This window comes from Echeneis naucrates, chromosome 8, assembly GCF_900963305.1.
Source record: "Echeneis naucrates chromosome 8, fEcheNa1.1, whole genome shotgun sequence".
Lineage (NCBI taxonomy): Eukaryota > Metazoa > Chordata > Actinopteri > Carangiformes > Echeneidae > Echeneis > Echeneis naucrates.
Genome location: NC_042518.1, coordinates 2762213 through 2779381, shown reverse-complemented (window position 1 = coordinate 2779381; position 17169 = coordinate 2762213). Strand labels below are relative to the sequence as shown.

Genomic DNA, 17169 nt, shown 5'->3' with positions numbered 1-17169 from the left:
AACGTCGAGCTTTCCAGTCAAAATCTGCCGTCGTGGCAGAGCCTTCATATCTCAGGCTGTATTTACGCCTCCTCTTTTAAGTGCTGCAGGGATGCTTTAATTCTCAATATGCATGCGTCAGTCCACACCTTCCCATAAAGGAAAATGTATGGCTTCTCAGCGTGGGTGGAGTTGAACAGGCAGTGGATCACTTCACTCTGTTGGCGTCAGAGTGAAAGTCTACTTCGTTCAAAAGCGACAAAGGACAGAAATTCAAAGACCCCAAAAGACAAACTTCAGCGCTTGAGCGGTCCAGCTCGGCACTAAGGGCTTTTTCATCAGTTACATTTGGGCTTGATGTCGATGTATCTCAGCACAGTTTGCTCGCAATTTACTGATTATTTACTCATTTTTCCAGCAAACTTCTGGCTTAAAGGATTCAGACTGAACATGCTATTAAAAATTGTCCCCACAGGGACGGAGTGTATCAGCAGGCCGACCGCTGACCTGCCACATAAACAGTCCACAGCCACCCAGCTTTGTTAATTAAGGCACTTTGTTTTTATTTGGCCTTTTTTTCCTAGAGGCCTGGATTAAATTGGATTTTAAATGATCCAGAACCAATAGAGCAATCTTTACTGCCATATTCTCAGACAGAGTGCTCACTAAACTGTCACAAATATGCTGGCAGTTGGGTAATTTTCTCCTGTGACAGGGTGAGCGAAGGAGAGGGCCCAGGTCTCCCCGGGGGGAATGTGGAAAGATTGGAGGAGGGCATATGGCGAGAATGGGAAGGGGTGTGCACCGCAGAGCACGCCATTTATAGCTGAAAGCCCTTCGAGACACAAAAATGGAGGACAGGAAAATGAGAGGCTCTTCACTTCACTTGGTATTCCCCATATTCTGGCTTTTCGCAGGTCCTTTAGGGGAAGTGCTGCTCACGAAATGTCCAAGCAGTGGAGTCATTACACCTCAAAGGTCTGTTTATTACTTAAACTGCCGGAAAATGTGTTTCACAACACGACACAGCCACCAGCGTAAAGTACCCAAAAGAGAAAGCTTTGAGGACATTGACTGCAGTGAGGTTCAGTTTTCTTGAGTTGGCAGCTGAGAATTAAAAAGGTGGAATTCCAACATTACGGACATAAATGGAGAGAAAAAAGGATAAAAGGAAAGTGACATTGTGACGGTGAAAGGCAGAAGAAATAGGTCTGAACGGGAAAATGATGGCCTGGTAACACACCCAGGGAGATGAGGGGGGGGGAGGGCTCACATTGGAGGGATGTTTCTTAGCAGAAATGATTTCCTTTTCTACACAACCTGCACCGCAGGGGGTCGTCCACAGTTTCAGCACACACACGCCTTTGATTTAAACACTTCCGTCTCGCGCCTCTCCTCTCGCCGTCTTCCCTCCTCCTCCTCTAACTTCTCACTTCCTGTATACTGTGCTGTAGGGTACTAGGAGGGAGGAGGCAGCCAGAAAGCCTGATAACCAGGAAGCGGTCACATCTGGCCCTCACTAATTCAATTCCACACAAGTTTGCTTTTCCTTCCCATAACATAACCTAATTAAAAAAAAGCAGGAATAGGAGGCGCATTCATTTCCAATTCATCAACAGGAGCGAGGCAGAGGAAGACTCCTAAAAAGGTTGGGTCTTTTTTAATTAAAATCAAAATTGCCCCACGCTATTCTGAATTATATATTTACTAGAAATGAATCCAACTGGCAGTGATTACACAAGCCCATATGGCTATCAATACTTCACATTATTAGACACACTTGGTGTATTAGACACACTCACCACCTCCAACATTTACAAATTCCAGTGCCCCAGAGACACAGGTGTGACAGAAGTTTTTAATTTTGAAACTTTTCCAACCTTAAGATATCTTCAGTTTTCGGCTGAACATGCAGGTTGGACTTGAGTAATTTTTCAATGCCAATGTTATTTTCTGTTATTATTGAAAAGGTGGAAATGGAAAATGAAAATGAGGGTGCTGGTTAGCATCAGCTAGGCGTAGTTTGGGGCCCCGTGGCTGTGACTTACCCATGGCCTTGGTCTCCTCTCCCTTGGCATTGAGGATAGAAAACTTAAACTTGGCGCGCACCTCACTCTTTGGGCAGCTCACTAAGAGCAAGTAAAGTGACAGATAGTCTTTGCTCTCCTCATCCAGACCTTTAGGATTCACACGCAAACACCTGGAGGGAAAGAAAGGGAGGAAACACACAGGTGAGACAGATAAAGCTGAAGGATAATGTGATGCTTGTGAGACTAAAACCTGGGCTCTTTCTGAGTATGAATGAGCTCAGCCTGTGAGTCAAAGTATAGCTCATGATAAAATAATATCATGTAATGTTTCCCGTATGGAACCGTAGTGACGTAGCACTTGATGTAGAGCAGAATCATCTGAGGTATCCTGCAGTATTTATTTGAGATAAGTGACAAATACGACACCCCTCTTTAAGAAGCTGTTTTCACAAATCAGGAATTTATTCATTCTGTAATGAAAACCTTTCAATCTAACAGAGTTTCACACACAGCTGATATGTCGCACTAGAGAGCGAAAAGCAAAGAGTCTTTTCAACACAAATACGAGCAAATATCTCATTGTCAAACTGCAATAAACTGGCAAACGGATGAACTGCCAAAAGCAAAATGTTTCACAGCTCCGAAACGAGTCTGCTTCAGAAAGGCAACAGAAAGAGCCTAAACACTGGAGCACTGAAGTATCAGCATGGTATCAAAAACAAGACTGTAACACAACATTGATTATTTGGTCCACCTCTGCCTCTGACTAGGAGCTGCAGCTTTTCCAGCTAACCTAAGATGAACTTCAAAAGAATGGAAAAGGAGGGATTTTCTGAACACAGCCACTTTCTTTCAACACAAAAACAGAGTGTGTTGGGAACGTCAACAATATATCTTAACCAGGCTATTCAACTAAGATCTGCCGTGTTCAATGCATCAAGGCTACAGTCCTTTTATGTTTTTACAGAGCAGCCTTACAGAAGAACGATAGCTTTGCAAAACGTACAAGTAACATATGGTTTGTTTGTTGTGCACGCTGTGTAACGGTTTTAGAATGGTGAAAAGGAACACACGCCCATATGGACAATTACTTAACATGCAAAGCATCTGGAAGCTGAAGATCCTGCTTGATGCAGAACACAGAACCTTTGAAAGAGTTCTCATCAATCCCGGTAAAAGTCCTCATGCTGAGGACCCTCCTCCTCAAGTTCCTCCTGGGAGACCCTTCCTCCTCCAGCAGGTTTTAGTCAGACTGTCTATTAAAGTGGATGAAGACTCAAGATCTGAGCCAACGCTGGTACGTCTTTAATCTGCTTTCGAGCTAATCATCATCAGGGGACAGATTGTATTGATGGATATGGGAAAATGACTTGATTTATTCGGTTAGTAAATATTTTCTGAATGAGTTTATGTCAGACTCAGTCTGTCTCAGTCTCCAGGTTCAAGTCTTCTGCAATACACCATGATTTTACAGTCTTTTAAATTGAGATAAAGCAGGTCTGTCTTATGTCTGAACTATGTCTGACATCCTCCAAACATAGTTCAGTTACTCAGTTATGATTTGGCACCATATAAATGATTTGATTAAATTTGAGTTTCTTTTGTTTCCAAAAACTCAGTATGGTGGCAGACAAATTACTAATGTACTGTAACAAAAGTAAGCTCCTTTTCCATTCCACAGTGATCACCTATGTGCGTCAGATGTGTGTGATATGTCATCAACAAAACCTGGGTATGAAAATGGAGCATTATAATACAGCTCATACGAGGTCAGAGCTTTGTTGCCTGTTATGTGTTGGACATCCATGATGAGGAAGCTCTGCAGAGAAGCTTCTAAATTTAGTTTTTACTAATACTGTTTTAAGTTTGCATGTCCTCCCTGTGCTTGCGTGAATTCCCTTCAGATGCTCAAACGTCCTCCCACAGTCCAAAGACATGCAGGTAAATTGACTCCAACTTGCCCGCTGCCACGACTGTGAGCATGAACGTGTGTTTGTCTGCGCGGACGCTCTGGAAACGTGTCCAGGGCACATGTGTCAACAGGGATTGGCTCCCTGTATGGATAATCAATGTAGATAATGGATGCATGAAGCCTCCACTCTCCCACAGAATCATAAGCTCTCCATGGAGGCTGAGCACTGTGACTCCACCATACGAGGAGTCAGGCGGTCCCAGACCTGTACGTGACACCGAAGAGATGCATCACCCAGGACAACAAATGCCCGCGGCCTTTAAGGTTCATTCATCTATCTCCTGCTGCTTATCTGGGCCCCGTATATGAAGCAAAGTAACATGCATTTCCTTCTACCCTGCCATGTTGTCACTCTCTCCTTAGGGGACCCCAAGGTGTTTCAAGGCTGTGTCGCAGAGGCATCCATCAGATGCTCAAACCACCTCAACTGACTCCTTTCCACGTCAAGGAGCAGCACAATGTTGCTCAGGAGGGGACTCCGAGTCTTGCTTTTCCATTTCAGGGCAGATCTCACGCACCTCTGGCACCTCGCCATGACACACTGCTGTTCAGACTGCTTCAGTGACCTCCGCTGTAGACACGGTCAAGGCTTCCCCAAAGTTTTCTAACTGTTTCCTCTACAGAGGTGTATTTAATGAAGAATTACAGACAGTCTGAATGGTTAGCTGACTATGAACACATCAATGTGTTTAAATTTAAGTTGAACTCATTTTTTCACTCTGATCCTGTTACAACGTGAGAGACAGCCAGATTTGACTAAATTGAAACACAACCAAGCGCTGCATGAACGATCATTCCCAGAAGTCATGCAAACAAACATCAGCGATGATGCAGTGAAGACTAAAGACCCTAAAGCCAAAACATCTGACATCTGATGCTGACAAGATTTAATCTGCAGAAGACAAGGCTGCTCTTCTCAAGAGGACAAACCTTGGGAGAGTTGTTTGAGAAAATGTTCTCAACGTGCAACAGCAGCCTTTTACTAACCATTTGAGTTTGTCGTTGGCTCCCGAGGAGAAAGTGGAGCTTTTGATGACCTCTCCCATCTCCTCACGACAGAAGCTGAAGTTGTTGATGGTCCACATGTAGGAGAATTTCACCACTTTGATCTGCAGAGAAAAGACACAGGACGCACTAAAACCAGCATCGCTTTATTTATATATTTATCTATTCTATATGGGTAAGTGGTGTTTGGTCAGCCTGGACTTCAAAACCATACATCAAAACTGCCTTTCATCTTCATAAACACTGACAACAAACGAAGAGGAAGAAGAAAGGATATTGTAAAAGCAGCAGCAGAAAAAAAAAAAACAAAACAAGTTTGCAAGGACAGAGAGAAGATGAAAAAACAGACATCATCATTGACAGCCTTTATCCACCTTGGTTCTTAACAAGAGAGTGATATCTGAAGCAGCAAGGACTGAATACGCTGAATAGGTAACCTTTTAAACAAAGACAACAACGAAAATGACACCAATTTTGGTGAGAAACAAATTATGTTTGCAGGAAGATGCTCGTGTCCATTCAGCTGCTCGCCGTCATGAAAAATCCAAAAGCTTGTCCCATTAATCTGCAGTGAAACTTTGCTGTGTTGTCAGATACAACGAGGGAGAGAACGAACCAATATGCTTGATTTTGATCTTTATCAGTCTGCCGACGCGACACTGGTTTTATGTGATCAATGCAGAGAGAAATTACAGATAAAAATCATATCTGGGGTTCTGTATTAATTCAGACAGCTTGGAATAGTTATGTCCTTAATAGCAAATAAGCATTTATTTATGCGAAAATTAGGTCACTGCGATTCAAGTGCTGACTAATTGGTGTGTAGTCGATCACAGACCCGTAAACGCCCCTGCTCACCTGAGTGTAACACCAGCTCTCAGCCACGGGCCCGCTGGACATTTCCGCCGGGGACGGGGGGCTCGGGACTCTGGACATTGCCTGCTTTGATGCAGAGGGAAGCCAGAGCACCAGCCGGGTGTCGCTGAGGTGAGGCGGTGCAGGTTGTGGGGAGGGCGGCCAACGATAAGGCGAGCTGGCAGGCTCTTAAACAACACCTGCTGGACAGGCAGGCTGCGGAGAGGGATGAAGCCAAAGCTGCAGGACGTCCAAACTCCTAAAGGGACAGGCAAAGTGAAAGCAAGCGAGTGAGTGAATCAACTCCGACTTCATACGAGCGAAGTGCTTTCCTATGAAAAGCTGCGACCTTGCGTGCGAGTGCTTGTCAAGGCGACGCCAAAGTAAATGGTGATTTCCCTCTTAGCCAGGGATGTGACTTTATTTGTTTCAAAACAGACCTCAGCATTCACGGCACAGCGGCAGTGTGAGGCTAGCCTTCTTTTATCGGCACGTGCTTCGATCTGTGTTTTGCTTTGAAAGGAGCAGAGTGCTGCGCCAGCCATCTGATTCCAGCCGGGCAGCACTCGTCCACCGCGGCCCTGAGGGAAGGCCGAGGCTTCAGACTTTGATCTCGAGCTGCCAGGCTGTACTCACACAACACAGCACACAAAGTTGTGTGGTATTTTCAAAAGGCAGCGATGGCTGGGAAAGGTTAAAACTCCTTTCTTTTAAGAACCTGAATCCAGACGATGAAGATTTACACTACGGTGGCCACATTAGCTCTCAGTCTGAGTTTGTAGCAAAGGGAAACATCCTCATTATTTCTGTCTCATTTCTGTTCCTTTGCTACACGAGCAGCCTCATGGGAAAAATCTTTTTTGGACAAAAAAAAAAAAAATGCACAAGTGACAGTTTGGTTTCAAAGTTACACTTCTCCGCTGTGTAAATTTTGCTGGTTTCACATCCCCTGTTCCTCTTCAGTTCCTCTACACACTTCATACCTGAGTCGTTACACTTTCAGGATCTGGCTTTTCCCAGTCACCCACACACACACACCTCCCTATCTCACACCTCCTGCCAAAGAAACCCTTCCACTCCGCTGCTTAATTAGTGGCTGATTGAAAGAGAAGTTCAGGACCTGAGAAAACTTGGCAGAAACTGGAGTATCAGACTGAGAGCGCAGACACACGGAGCGAGAAATGAAAGAAAGGTACAAAAAAAAAAAAAAAAAGAGAGAGAGAAAGAAAGATATAAAGAGGGAGGGAGAGACCTCTGTCTGAGCAAGTGGATCGGAGACAGGAGAGGCGACACCCAGACCGAGACACGGCTTAATTAATGTTTAGAGATAACGCACGCATCTGATCCTCCCCAATCCAGCGCCCCCCTTTTTCTTCTTTTGTGCTATTTGTATCTGATGAAAAACACTGGTGGCATTTTCACTCAGTAAAACAATAAAATATTAATCACAAAAGTTGAGAGAACAAGGGTGCCCTGATTTGCAATTTAAATTACCTGAGACTTCCTGGCAATTAATTATAGTTTATATGAGTGAGTGAGGGCGTGTGCGCACGTGTGTGTTCCTCTCCACCAGCGTGTGTGTGTTTGTGTGTTGTGTGCGTTGTTTTCATCATTTAGGTTTTATTCCACAGCTTATCCGTAACACAATTTACCCAAGTGCTTTTCTTGTATCCTGTCCCTTAAAGAGCACAGTGAATGCCAAGTAATCACAGGGAATCAATTTAAGAAAACATGACAACATTGGCAACACTGCTAACAGCTTCACAGCCTTCGACATAGACAAAGATGACACCTAACCAGAATAAAGCCAAAGAAGGGTTTTGGGTTTTGTTTTGGTTTTTTTTTTTCTCTGATCCTTTTCACGAAAAACATCAACTGCTGCAATAACAAGCCTGAGAGGCTGAGGAGATGTGTGCTAATCATCGGACTCCCTCGGCAGAAATGTCTTCAGACAGTTCATTTGTCATGGGAAATCATACGATGACAACATAAAATGAATGAATGTCTAATAGGTGATCATTTGCACAGCACAGAGAAAAATAAATACTGTCACACTATAGTGTGTGCCTAGCAGAGATTTACAGAGACTGTGTCCCCTCCCCAAAGCAATTAAAAGACGAAGCAGAAGAAGAAGGACGGTAACGGAGACGCTCTGCTTTGGCGTCTGTTGCTGCTACTTCGGCTCCATCAGCATGTCGTAAGTTGGATAACAGGAAGTGGTAATTACAATGAGGGCGCAGAGCGAGTGCAACACAGAAGGAGAGCATAAAAGTTCAGCTTCTACTTGGTCTACATCTTCATCTCCAGCAAATGTGTCGCCGTGAAGCTTAAAACTGGGCTGGACAATTAGTTTTATTGATTTTTTGTTTCCGACGATAATGAAAACAAGATAATCAAGATAAAATATACACAGCGAAACAAAACACTTTAATTACAAGTCCAATGACTGTGTGTCAGGACATAATTGATTATTATGATTACTTATTTATGTATGTAAACTTTTTTTTTTATTCACTTGTATTAAGTTCAGAAGTGTCCTTTTTTTAAGTTAAGAGAATTGTGTTGTGTTTTAAGATGTCATTCAGTGTAGTATTATACTTTTCAAAATAACATTTTAGAATAATATAAATAGAAATATTTCTAATAATCAAATAAAAAAATCTTTGTAATTGTAAGATTCTTTGGTCTGTAATCTTAACAACAGTTTTGAAAGTTGCTGCTGAAGCGAATCTCATCAAAGTGGTTGTGTTTTCTTCAGGTCTGAACAGCTGAAGATATTTACGACATGCTTTTTTAATTTAATGGCATCAGATGAATGTAATTATGTAAATGTTCAAGACTGAGTCCACTTTTGTATGAGGAACAACTGATACCATATTGTGATGTAATTTGAAACATCAGGCTGCAACTTGTGCAGCTTTTGTTTTTTTGTTTCTTTTTACATTTGCATGTTTTGTCTATGAAATACCGACTTCATCGTCCTTAAAAAAGAAAGAAAAAAACATCGCAGTATGAAAATGAGCCCAAGATTTTTTTTCTTATTTTGTCCAACAGTCAGTTCCAAACACAAATACTGTGATTTTTACTAAAATCAACACTTAAAGAAAATGTCTTTGGATTTTTCTCTAAAAATTAAGTTTGAACTTGCTGCTGATTAATTCTGTCATATGATTCATAACGCTTTCAGCTATAAAATTATCTAAAAGCATCTCATATTGTTTCACAGCAAGCAAAGCTTATTCATCACCGATGAAAAGTGTCATGTGATGTCTTCAATCACGGCTCGCACCTTCGCTATTAAAACTGAAAAATTACAAAATTTTTATGATGTCACACATTCTCCTTCATAAAAAATATAAAAGAGATGATTTAAACCCAGTTACTTTGACAATGTGATAAAGTTTCATGGCGCTCAGAGTCTCACTGTCAGCTGAACTGGGACCTTGAAAACCTCAGAGGAGTCACCACAAAAGAAACACATTTGTATACTTGTGTGTGTGTTGTTTATCTATACAATGCAGCAAGTGTGCAAGTACCTGAAAGAGGAAGGGGAGGGAGGAGGATGGACCACCTGCATCCACACATCTTCAGAGGCGGGGGGAGCCAAGATGAGGAGAGCGAGGCCTGGAGCCCATTTATATTCATTACAGGGAGACAGTCTGCTCTCACTCTGCCCGTCCAGCCTCCATCTCACTGTGACACACCTCAGCCCCGCCGCGGGGGAAGAGTCCAACAAACCAGCTGGAAGACAGATTCAACTTCTTCTGTATAAACAAGAGCCAAGCGAGGTGATTGTGCATCTGTGTGTGTGTGTCCCCCTCCACACACACACGTCAGGAGATGAGCTGGGGTGCCTCCGGCCGATCACAACGGCTCCGGACGCACAATGTATAGCAACCACACCGCAAGCCGGTGCAGCAGCCTGAGTCAGAGCACCGGCTCAGGCTATAACAAGGCTTGTGCTGTGATATTAATTCCATCTGTAAATTCTAACATGGTGGTAGCATATATTTCTGCACATATGTCGTCTCCATCTGCAAGTCCGATAACGTGAACAGCTTACAATGCATATTTATACCGGAGGACACGTTTCTGTTCATTTGTTTTTCCATCTGTGCTCGTGACAATCTGAATAGCTGCTGATGCACGTCGCCTGCACAGCCGCCCCGAACTGCAAGTCTGTCAATACATATTTAGCTGGTTTATTTTCAGTGCATTACAATATGACTCTGTATTCTTTAATATCTTTAATAAAGCACTTAGTCTCAACTGTGCTTTCCAATTAGCTAATATCAAAATGTCACATACTAAATACAATTACACAATCATTCAATTACGTCACATTATCACCTTCCTTCTCTCTATCGGCCGGCTAATTGCACTCATGTGAAGCAGAGCGGACTCATTTGTGGTGCTTGTTAAGGAAAGCTACACCGAACACCATCTCGCCTTTTTTACACCTTATTTTATCTTAATGTGTTAATTCACGTTAAATTTAAATGGACTCACATGGCAGAGACTTTCACCTGAAGCGCCCTGCAGACTGAGGGACACCACTGAAGCCTTGGTGCAACAGGAGACGCTGATTTGAGCACTAAGTGCTACGTCCATTCAATAACTGCAGGATATCAGGTAAAGAAGTGCACTGAGACCACGTAGTAAGTGCTGATTAAGCATGTTGGGGTGTTAGAGGTGCTACCTGAGGAGGTGCACTTGGAGGAGATGAGTTTTAAGGAGATTGACCTGCTGTTAGGCTGAGAGCACTCTGTGTCTATTTGTCTTTTGATGAGAGTAAACCACCCGGATGTTTCCTTCGGGGACAGCCACAGGAAAACTTCAGCAGCAGAGCAGTCAGAGTTCTTCTTGTAGCAGATGCCATCATGCTGGAATTTATTATTCTTAATATGCGTTTGTCATTATTTGTCATTTTCTTCTCTAGCACGCATTCCATAACTTTGAAAGGTAATAATTCATACAAACTAGCTGGAGCCATGCTGCTCTGACTGTTCTGGCTCTATGCTGCCATCCATGGAGCCATGCAATTAGCATGTTGACTCCTTTCACAGCATGAGGAATTTCATGTATGAAGAGAGCAGCAACACAGAAATTTGCATATTGTTTCACAGTCCACGGATATCATTTCTACACAGAGTAATATTTCTGCTGCTGCACGGGGCTATTTAACTGTAATATAACAGCATTTCCTCCTCAGCAGCCTGGTGGATAAGATGAATGAATGAGGTGTTTCCAGCTCAGCTCCAGCCCGGGACCTTTTTTTGTATGTTATTCTCCATCTCTCTTCCAATGTTTCAAGTTTGATCTGAATCATTCAGAATAAATAGTCATTGTCAAAATGGTCCATTCTCCTCTGCAAATGCAATTGATGTTTTGGCTCTGCTGTAGAAGATCTGATTTCATTGATACAAGGATTGATTCCAAAGGCAGAAAAGATGTCTATAGAGATGAAGAGACTCTGTTGTGGAAATGATGGTGAGTCCGTTACATCAATAAAAACAGTCAAGTGTAACCTAAAAATGCTCCGGAAAGGCCATATGGCAAGGACCTGAGGCAACCAGGCCTGCTGTGAGAGCGGAGGTAAAGATGGAAAGCCTCGTGGAATTCATTACAGCTATTGCTCTGGCTCTCAGAAAGAGAAAATAAATTCATTATGAAAAAAATGAAAACCCCACTCTGCATGCATGCACACACAGAAACAACGTGTTTCCATCTAAATCCCCTTTAACTTGCAAAGTGAAAGGGAAATATCAAATACACAGACCCACCCACAAGCCTGTCCCTGAGGGCCACACTTCCTGCTGGGAGGGGAAGGAAATGGGTGGCGTGGTGCTGAGACACCACCACCAGGTGGACACGGGGTGGAGCTGCATGATTTGGCTGCTGCGGTCACAGCTGCGATCCTGGAGAGTTTAGAGGGTCACCTTGTGCGACAATAGGCGGCGAGCGAAACAGTGAGGTACAGAGGCGGGCTGCAGAGTTTAGACAGGTGCACTACAAAGACTGAAAACATGCCAAAAAACTGAGGCTAAGTGACAGAAGGCTGCAGCTTCGAGCGTATGCATGACGCATTTCTGAACGTAAATCAAATGCCCACATGCTAGCTCCCTTTTCCACAGCTTAGACTAAACCCTGAGCTCTTCTAACAACCCCATCACCACCACCCGTCCCCTCTTCAGCTCTGGTGCAAAATCTGACAGCGGGTTAATGAAGCCTGTTCATTATAAGGTCAGATTTCATTAAAAGCAGACAGCAGCACTGATGAAAGCTTACAGAGAGCATGTGCAGATGCATCAGTGGGATCAGCCAGACTGATCAAGTGAAGTAGCAAATTCCCCATCTCTTAAAAAAAAAAATAAAAATTAATTCATACACAGCTGGCTGGAGGTGCACTTCCACATGCAGAGGAATCATATGTAGGAAGTGTTTCCAACTGTTATCTGAGATTCAAGAGTTCTGGCAGCAGACAAGCAGATGTTCATACAGCACCGGGAAGTGTCTGCCATTAGCAGCAAGAAAAAATCCACGTAAAATACTAAAAGAGAAGAGGAGCTGTCTCTCCGGTGTGAGTGAGTGACACCGACGTTTACAGGGCTGGATGTGGAGCAGGATTGAAGACACGGAACAGTGTGCATCCATGCTGCCTTAGGCACCGCCAAAGGTCCAGACGCTCACACAGAGAGAGAGAGAAAAGGAGGGTGAAAACGAGGTTGAGAAGAAGCAGGGAGAGGCCGCCACACATGCGTGACAGGGCTGAGCGTAAACCCGACGGCTGGTTGGGGAGACACTGGAGTGTTGCCGGATCCGGGGCTGCAGGAGGTGTGATGGATTAAGAGGCGCTGGCAGAGGCAGAGGCCCTCCCTGAACCGTGGAGCTTACCCCAGTGAAGCAATGTTACCATCCCTGGGCTCTGCCCTCGCTATCTCCCTTTTCCTCCCCTTCCATCGTCTTATTCCTCCATCGAAATGTCCCGTTTTCTCTGCCCCTCTTAAACATACACAAAATTGCTGCAAAGCCAGGCGACCCCTCCCGAGGCCACACTTAGTCACTTGCATCTCATTTCCCCGTTTGAGATGTTCAAATTGAGGAAAGTACAAATTTTTGCAGCGAAGATAACACCAAAAACACCTCATAGTGAGATCACTTAGCCCAAATTAATAAGGCTAATATTCTAGCTTCACTTCACAGTGAAGTGCATATGAGTGCTGTTATCAATTATCTTTTTAAGCAGTGAGAGCACTGATGTTTGGGACTACATTTCCAACAGAGCACACTGCATTACTTTGTTGGATTGACACAAGAATATACTGAATGAATGGACTGAGATTAGTGAAGCAGCTTCTGTTAACAAAAAAAAAAACAAAACAAAACAACAACCAAAAAACAAACGTGGAAAATAAATAGGGATGAAGACTTACTGCAAATATTAACAGTGATTATGCCTTAATCGCACATTTACTCAGACCTGCCACACACTGACAGTAAAACAGTCAAGTCAAGGTGGCGTGACAGAAAAACATCGCATTTCTACATCATCACTCATCCTCTAACACAATCAACTGCTGACAGAGGCTTGAAGCTATTTTAGTCCAATGTAAAGCCACCAAAATACACAGGAGACGGGAATACTTTATCAGCATTTGGCCCTCAGCGTCATCCTTTCTTCTGCCTTTCTCCATCACTCCATCCTTCCAGACCGTCCTCTGAATCTCTGCTTTGCTGTGGTGTTGCAGAGCTGACCAGCTGCTGCCTGAGTACTAACACCTGCTCTCTCTGAACTTCCACAAGTTTGCCACAACGCTGGCATTTCTGAACGACTGTCTGATAACTACGTGGTCCAGTCTACTTCTTTCCAACAAGCAAATACCTTTACTGCAATGACTTTCAGCTGCTGCAAATCCCATTACGCATGCAAATCAATTTATTTGCATACTTCTATCCAAATATTTTGCACACTCAGCTACAAGCATCAGATATTACTTATTCAATAAGAGCAGCCGGTGAGGGGGAGAAAAAAACAACAACCCTGCACTGCCGGTGTATTTACATTGGCAGCGTGAACAGTTTTGAATGTATTTTATACACACAAACCTAAATAAGGCCCAGCATGTGCAAATGCGCACGTAAACATTCCCATCAGGTGAAGAGCTTAAAATCCCACATCTAAAGATTTTCAGTCTAACCTTGCACTCTGCTCCAATGTGATCAATTAAACGTCTGTACTCGCAAATCCTTCTCTTCTACACAAGTGGAGACACACACTCAGCAGAGCAAGCCAAATCCACAGTGAAAATAAAAATGAGAAATAAAATTATATACTCTAAGGTAGACATCGAACCACAGTGAGCCCTTGCAGCTAAGATAACAACAGGGAGGTGCTTTTTAAATGACAAAATGATAGTGGCTGCACCGAGCCCACAGCTCTGTCTCACTCTGTCATCTCCTCCTGCACACAAATACACTATGACACAGGAAAGACAGTCTGAATGTCAAAATAAAAAACTGATTTTTATACATATATATATATATTTTTTTACAATACATCTCTTCCTTTCCCTGAACCAAGATGACAGAATCTTTTTTGCATACTCGCTTCTTTCGCTTTCATCCACATGGCTGTATTGGCTGTGCTCTTACGTATTACCCTCGCTGTTTATTTCCCGCCCTGCAGAGGCTCTCTGCGTGAGGTTTCATTCTCATGAAGTGAGCTGAGCTTGAAGCAAAAGGGGGGAGTGAACGGGGGTGGGTTCTGTTTTGTTACCGCTCTCGGTGCAATGATGCAATTTATAATTAAAATGCAAATAGACTGACAGGGAGTCTCTCTTCACCTTGTTTTCACTTTACTCCGACGTTCTCAGGGGAGGCCCATCTATGCCCAGGATCTATGTGTCCTAGCCAGTAAATCAATTCTTTAATATGAAGCCCTGAAATCAATTTGAGATTTAGGCTATACAAAATTTTAAGTGCAAGCCACTGAGAGTAAAACTGAGATGCATGGACAGAAACATCCAGCCTGTGGCTAGAAAACATTTGTCTACTTGATGATGTGTGAAGGATTTTTAGAAGCTCACATCTCTCACGCTGAAGACTAAAAGCAATTATTTCTACAACAAGAAAACACAGGCCTGTCTGACACATCCGCCACTGGCCTGTGTCTGTTTTGACTATGGCTTATCACAATAGGTGCCTCAAAAATCCCCTGAGCTTCAATCTATAAAAAAAAAAAAAAACACAAAACAAAACAACAAAGACATCGAATTAATCTTTTTGGGGAGTTTTGTTTCAAAAGTGTGCTTTGATGGGGACGAGAAGGAGATGAGGCCTTTTTAGTGATTGTCCTTCAATGTGACTTTGTCATGTAACACATTTCTAGCTCAATTATCTGCATCCAGTGGATTTCAAACACATTTAGCGAGGACCAGCGAGCTTGGTAATTAGCAGGAGCCCCGGCTCATAAGGGGTCCAGAAAACAAAGCCTGTCTTTAGCTCTATCTTTATCCCCTCGACTTGTCAAATCTGCTCTGATCCTTCTCTTTTCACAGAAGGTGCTGAACATCATGTGCACACTCAGTCAATACCTTTATATATCAACAGGTTTCCACTTTTATGCATCAAAGCATGATAAAAAACAAGATACACCTGATCCGTCAGAACAGGCTTAGAAAATAAGAAAATCTGACTGTGGCTTAGTTTTAATGATAACTAAATATCACTGACTCCACAAACAGTACAGAATGGTTTCTGTGTGTGCAAACATAGAAATAAGTATGTATACTCACGGGATGTTCTTTATAGAGTGGAATAAAAGGGCACCACAATCAGATTTCAGCGTGTGACAAGATAAGGAAAGAGATAACAACCTTTACCAACCACCTAAAGCTGCACTGTGAACCACAAGGACTAATGAATCTTTAATGAGGCACACAAGCTTTGCTATTGATACAAAGGCAGATAAAATATCAGTAACTACAGCACAAGCCCATTTAATATTTTCCCACCAAGACCCCAACACTTGTGTTGACATTTAACACAGAAATACAACATTTCGGCCCAAAAAGGGGAGGCGGAAAATCAATCTAGTGTCCAAAGTACATCATGACATTATTAGAATTCAACACATAAAGGTTAAGACCATGTCAGACATTGGCCACCAGCCTCTTACTCCTCCTCTTCCTCGTCCTCGTGGTGTTTTCCATTTTAATATAGTTTGAAAATCACGTCAACTTGTTTTGGCACTGAAGCGTAGCCTGAAGTAAAACTGTTTTCCGTCTATCTTCAGTTACCTACAAAGGTTTACTTCAGCGAGGGACAATCAGGCTTTATCAACAAATAAATAAAAAACACACTCCTTGCTACCAAGAGTACAATACGTACATTCAGCCATTGTAGTTTAGAGCCTGAATTCTATTTTAGCATTTATGTACTATAAAGCCATAAAAAGACTCCCCGAAATAAAATATATATAATTCAATAGCTCCCTGTTGTTCTTAAGATGACAACTGTAACACAAAATAAGTCTGCGTTATTAGTGTACAGAAATCTCATAATGGAGTAAGCCACTGCGTTTTTAATATGTTTAGTATGTAGAGAGGAGTGGATGAGTAAATAAGGGAGCAATTTCAAACCCACTGAGTTTTTCCTCCCTCCCCTCCCTCTTTTATCCATTTTCTCCTCGCCATATCCTTCCTTCGCTCCGACAATTATAATGATGAACAGTGCCGGCAGCGGTGCAAGTCACTGAATTTGTGAGATGTCATCTTAGACAGAGGTGGAGGGAGCCATGTGGGGGAAGAGGAGGAGAAAAAGAAGCGATGATGAGGGAAAGTTGGGTGTGGATCTCTTCCAGCAAAGTCCAGAAAATAGCCAGTGATAAGTTTCATATGTGTGCTCAAATATGGGAAAAATGACAGACAAGGAGGTGTAGCGGAGCGGCCATGTGGTGTCCTCTCACATATGCAGTGAGCATCTGTCTGTGGACACAACATGAGGTAACTGAGAAAAACATCAGTGGAGCAAATATCAATGAAAAGCAAAAATCTGCCCATTAGCATAAAGTACTCAAAACCCAAATGGAGACACACACAGACTGAAGAGGAGCCAATTAAGATCAGCTGTTCACTTAACTTGTCATACTGTCATATCACGCGCTGACACATGGGGATCAAAGGTAATCTACCGCCATGGTGGGGAGGGATGGAGTCAAAACTGCCACTGTTCCACTCAAGAGGATATCTTCCCGTCAGCGGACAATACACCAGACGTCACATTCGATGTCCCTCTTCCTGGAACCAATTTCATCTGAGACCATTCAGC

General features: G+C 43.0%; 1 protein-coding gene across 6 annotated transcripts in view; it reads right to left on the bottom strand.

Annotated features, from left to right (window-relative positions):
* Positions 1 to 17169, bottom strand: part of spop (speckle type BTB/POZ protein) — a 79069-nt gene that overhangs the window by 33570 nt on the left and 28330 nt on the right. For 5 of the 6 annotated variants that reach the window (XM_029508850.1, XM_029508856.1, XM_029508851.1 and 2 more), the window contains 3 exons: positions 5845 to 6100; positions 4969 to 5090; positions 2028 to 2179 (listed from right to left, as the gene is read on the bottom strand). In XM_029508850.1, coding sequence (XP_029364710.1) covers positions 2028 to 2179; positions 4969 to 5090; positions 5845 to 5922 — 352 coding nt within the window. In that variant the 5' untranslated portion in view covers positions 5923 to 6100. Of the gene's footprint in view, positions 1 to 2027; positions 2180 to 4968; positions 5091 to 5844; positions 6101 to 9377; positions 9572 to 17169 lie in introns of those variants that run through there. The other variant, XM_029508853.1, reaches the window with a different exon arrangement.